This window comes from Aureococcus anophagefferens (assembly GCF_000186865.1).
Source record: "Aureococcus anophagefferens unplaced genomic scaffold AURANscaffold_40, whole genome shotgun sequence".
In the NCBI taxonomy this organism is placed as follows: domain Eukaryota; class Pelagophyceae; order Pelagomonadales; family Pelagomonadaceae; genus Aureococcus; species Aureococcus anophagefferens.
The window spans coordinates 78,146-82,321 of NW_008705597.1; the positions used below are offsets into that span (position 1 = coordinate 78,146).

Below are 4,176 nucleotides of genomic sequence, written 5' to 3' on the forward strand. Positions count from 1 at the left end.
CGGACCGCGCTTGGATGGCGCAGCCACCTCAGCGGGGACGGAGGAGGGTAGGGCAGGGCGGGTGCTTCATCTGTGCCGAAGGAGGGTGGTGGGCGGGCCAAAAAAATATAAGCCGCGCCACCCCGGACCCCGGGGAAGCGGCGAGCTGGGAGAGGACCACCACAACCAGCAGTTTTATTTAGCTGGATGATGATAGGTGGTCTAAACTCACTAACTCGTTACCGGAAACATATTGTACTGCCGTAAATGCAATTTCCGTCCACTTGGCCTTTCGTATCTCCCAGTTTACCCGCACCGGAAAAGGCTTTGCAAGAAGGTCCGCCCCCCAAGATCCGAAGCTCCGTGATGAGCGAACCCAGCCATTCACGGTCATAGAAGGATTGATACAACTCCACTGGCGGTTTAGCCAGGCGGAAATGGTCATCTACCAACACTTTGGTCCACTTGTTTTGTTCGATGAGCAGCTGGACTGCGGCCCCCTGTTTCCTCAAGCGAGAAGAGAACCCGAATTTCCCAGCCCAGACCTCCCCCACCAGCGGGGGCGGTCGGTGCTTAGGCCAGGGCTCGGAAGGAGCAGGCCTCAACTTGGACAGGGAAACTGCAACTGCCGACTCTGTCTCATGGGGCAGCCGGTATGACCTAAGGATCTGGTCACAGTCACCGAAGAAGGACAAGGATGGGTCAAAGAGAGCAAACTCGAATTCAGGGTGGTTCTGGGTGAGGTACTCCCGGAGATCATCCACAGAGGATGCAGACACAGAGCTTGCTCCTACAGTTGGGACAAACGTTGTTGCCACTTGCAACAGCCTGGATATGGTGTCGCTGAACTTGTTTCTATGGGTGTTGAGGTAGAAGGCATATACCTTAAAGTGGTGAAGGGCCTCCAGGCGCGTTAGCAGCCGGATGAGTGCCCGTGCCAGGGGGTGGCGGGGTCTCCGCCTTGTTATCCAATTCAGAGCCAAGGTGTTATCGATCCCCAAAATGACCACCTGGTTTGTCCAGTGGGCCCCTTGTTGGAAAGCCAAGGCAATGAAGGCGATCAGCTCTGAAATGGGGATCCAGTCCTCATCCAGCAGAAGCGGTTCCACGGCTCGTAGAGCACCCTGTAGGTCCACTATGGCGCCACCCCAGCATCGCTTGGCTGTCCAGTCGACTGCACCCAGCACATCCAGGACGGCATCTGTTGTTACAGTTCGGGCAGCTTCTCGCTGTCCGGGGATCCTAAGCCTCACTTCCGGGGGCAGCATGTGCATAAAGGATGACCGGAAGTAGTATTTCCAAGCATCCACATCACTGACCAACAATCGAAGAAATTCTATGGAGTTCTCAAACTCCTTCCAGGACACTCCAGCATCTGTGCTTGTCGGTTGAAGAGCAATGTGGACCCCTCCTGAGTGCTGGTGACGGATCCTATAGAGTACAGTAAGCTCTGGTTTTATGGCAGGCTGAACTGGTGCTAAAAACTCCATGAATCCTGTCACCTTGTCAACCAAGTCGTAAGGTATCCTCCGAGAACCAGGATTCAGTTCTGGCTCCATGAGCATCCTGCGGATTTTGTGGAGCTTTGGTTCATTAAAGCTGACTGTGCCTCCAGTCTCAGCTGAAAGATGTAAATCCGAAACATCTAAATCGTAACCGAAAGTAGTGAGAGGCCCAGCCGTTGGAGTGCCTTCCTCGTCAAGCTTGTCGACCTCGACTGCGTCGTCCCCAAGCACGCTTCGGGCTACCATGCAGTAGCTATCCCGAGCGTAAAGGGGGCGCTGACCCAGCACCAATTCACCAATAGCTGCATCGTCCACATAGACTACCGCTTCATGAAAGCCTTCTCCGTTAATGTGTGGCTCAGGGGGCCTGGTGTGTGTAAACATGGTGGCGATAGCGAAGGCCGCCATGCCATACTCTGAGGGTGAGTAAACTGATCCAAAGGTGAGGGCTAGGTAGCAAACCAATAATCCGGTTGACATGCCAGTGTCCCCTGAAGGTAAGAAGGTGCTCACTCCCCGACTCGACTCCACATCCAACCAGAGGCGGCGAAAAGCGGCAGAGATGTCCACCTTGAGCAACCGAATGGGAATGCCAGGGGCACTCAACTGGAGACGGATGCACTGGAGAATGACATCTAAAATCCGTGGGAGCCAAGCTGGGGGGTGGCTGCCCTCAGGGATGGTGCTGTTATAGGATGGCTGTGCCTCCTTTGAAGTGAACAGCTTGCGGACGCGGAGGGAATGGTCCGCGGTCTGTGCCCAGCGTACGAACTTCTTCCCCGAGCTCAGGTCATGAATGATGCGAACCTTCTTCGATACTGTACCGTCAAGGTTGTGCTTTGGGACCGCAGCTAGGGGACTCGTGTACGTCCCCAAGATGTCCTGGGCCTCCTCAGTGCACAAAAAGACCCAGCCTTGCTGGACCTCACCTAAGATAGTTCCCAAAATTTTGGTGGCATGCTCTTTTACGCTATTATGGGCTTTTGCCAGGGGTGCATTCCTTGGCAACATGACATCAGACCTGTCTGGTATGCCTAGCTTTAGCTGCTGATGGACATAATCAAAGAGGGGGCCGCCTATTCCCAGCCTCTCTCTCAACTCATCCATGCTTTCAGCTCTGTTGTCTGGGTTCCGTTGCAAGTGGAACTTTCTATAGTTCTGGATGGTGCTTTTCCAGGAACCGCAGAGGACGGCCAGCTCCGTACCTAAACGGGCGGCCACTTCTAGGGAGTTCAGCATTGCAGCCATGGCCTCGGCCGTTGCCTCGCCTGTTTTGATACCTGCCGGACACGTTTGACCCACTGCCTCAGAAATTTTGAGGAGTATAATCTCTGCCCCAGGAGCATATGGGGCAGTAGCCAACACGTCGACGCTAATTGCGTCGTCGGTCCAGCCATCAGGGTCGGGCGGGCGGGACTTATCAAAAACATCGAGTTTGCTCGCTTGCGACTCCAATGCGCTACCAGGCTTCGCCAACCACTCCTCGATGACATCTGGCACGGCCGTGCCCATCGGACGCGGCCGCCAGGTGGCACCAGCAGCCTTGGGACAAGGTTTGCACTCATACTCAAAACTGTCAGTGAGAGACGCAGCCTCGGGACAAGGTTTGCACTCATACTCAAAACTGTCAGTGAGAGACGCTGGACTGCATATCCCACATTTCCCTGTTCGCCAGGCATGGGGAAGGCGCACTCTCGCAGCCTGCTGGTTGCAACCCTTACATTGGTCGCATAGCGACAATTCTTTCTTGTCCAGAAACCTTTCACTGCCATTCTCTTCATCCAGCACGTCCTCCCATGGTGTCGAATACAGTTTGACTGCCTCGCAATTCTGGCTATCGAGCCACTCGTGAACCCCGGCCAAGGTCGCGTGCCGCGGACTGTCGGGGTACATCGGCCTGCAGTGGCCTTGGTCCAGGAGCAGATAGTGCACCTGCGACTCGTCAGTCACATTGCCGACATGGATTATGTTCAGCTCCACTGGCAACCTGGCTGACATGACCAACACTATCGCGCGGTCCTCCAGCCCCTCAACCTGGAAGTACTGGACAAAGTTGGCATCATTGGCATGCCCAGCCACGAGGTCGTGGCTCATCTCCAGTAATATACACTCCTCGACCGAGAGTTGCTGCCGTTTACTTAGTGCGCTTTGGCAATCTCTCGCCTAGCTGTTATTCCGGCAGAGGCGTCTCCTAGCCTTTCCAAGGACTCGACCAGTCTAACGGCGTTAGTCTGTTGTCCACGCGGAGCGGGTGGACCTGCAGGAGGGACGTGATCTGCCCCGCCAACGCCTGGGGTTTTCCGACCATCTGGCTCCTTAAAGTTCTGAGGCGGTAGGCCCTCAATCCTAGAGCTCCTTCTCGGAGCGGGTGCAGGGCGCAACTGCAGGTTCTGCTCCAGTAGTACGGCTGTTGCGGCCATAGGTTGCCGGCCAGTCTTAGGAGCAGGACCAAAATCGCACAGCACATGCGGGCGTCTGGGCAACTGCCCCGCTTGCCCAGTGGTCTCGGGCGATGCCAAGAGCACAGGGTCCTCTGGTCTATGCGGCTGCGGCTCAGCCGAATCATCTCTCAAGGTCTCCTGCGCTGCTTGCTCATCAGACCTCGCAGTTGTCGCCTTCCGCAAGTGTTCCTCCAACCCAAAGCTATCCTCGCTAGAGGCTGGAACCACCACTGTGAAACACCGGATTTTTT

At 55.6% G+C, this 4,176-nt stretch overlaps 1 protein-coding gene across 1 annotated transcript in view; it reads right to left on the reverse strand.

The window, feature by feature from the left end:
• Nucleotides 1-218: 218 nt before the first annotated feature.
• Nucleotides 219-4,176, reverse strand: part of AURANDRAFT_67470 (hypothetical protein) — a gene marked incomplete at both ends in the record, with an annotated part of 6,888 nt that continues 2,930 nt past the window's right edge. Inside the window, 3 exons of the mRNA XM_009042997.1 lie at nucleotides 219-3,026; nucleotides 3,417-3,647; nucleotides 3,707-4,114. Of these exons, the coding sequence (XP_009041245.1) occupies nucleotides 219-3,026; nucleotides 3,417-3,647; nucleotides 3,707-4,114 (3,447 nt within the window). The remainder of the gene's footprint in view (nucleotides 3,027-3,416; nucleotides 3,648-3,706; nucleotides 4,115-4,176) is intronic.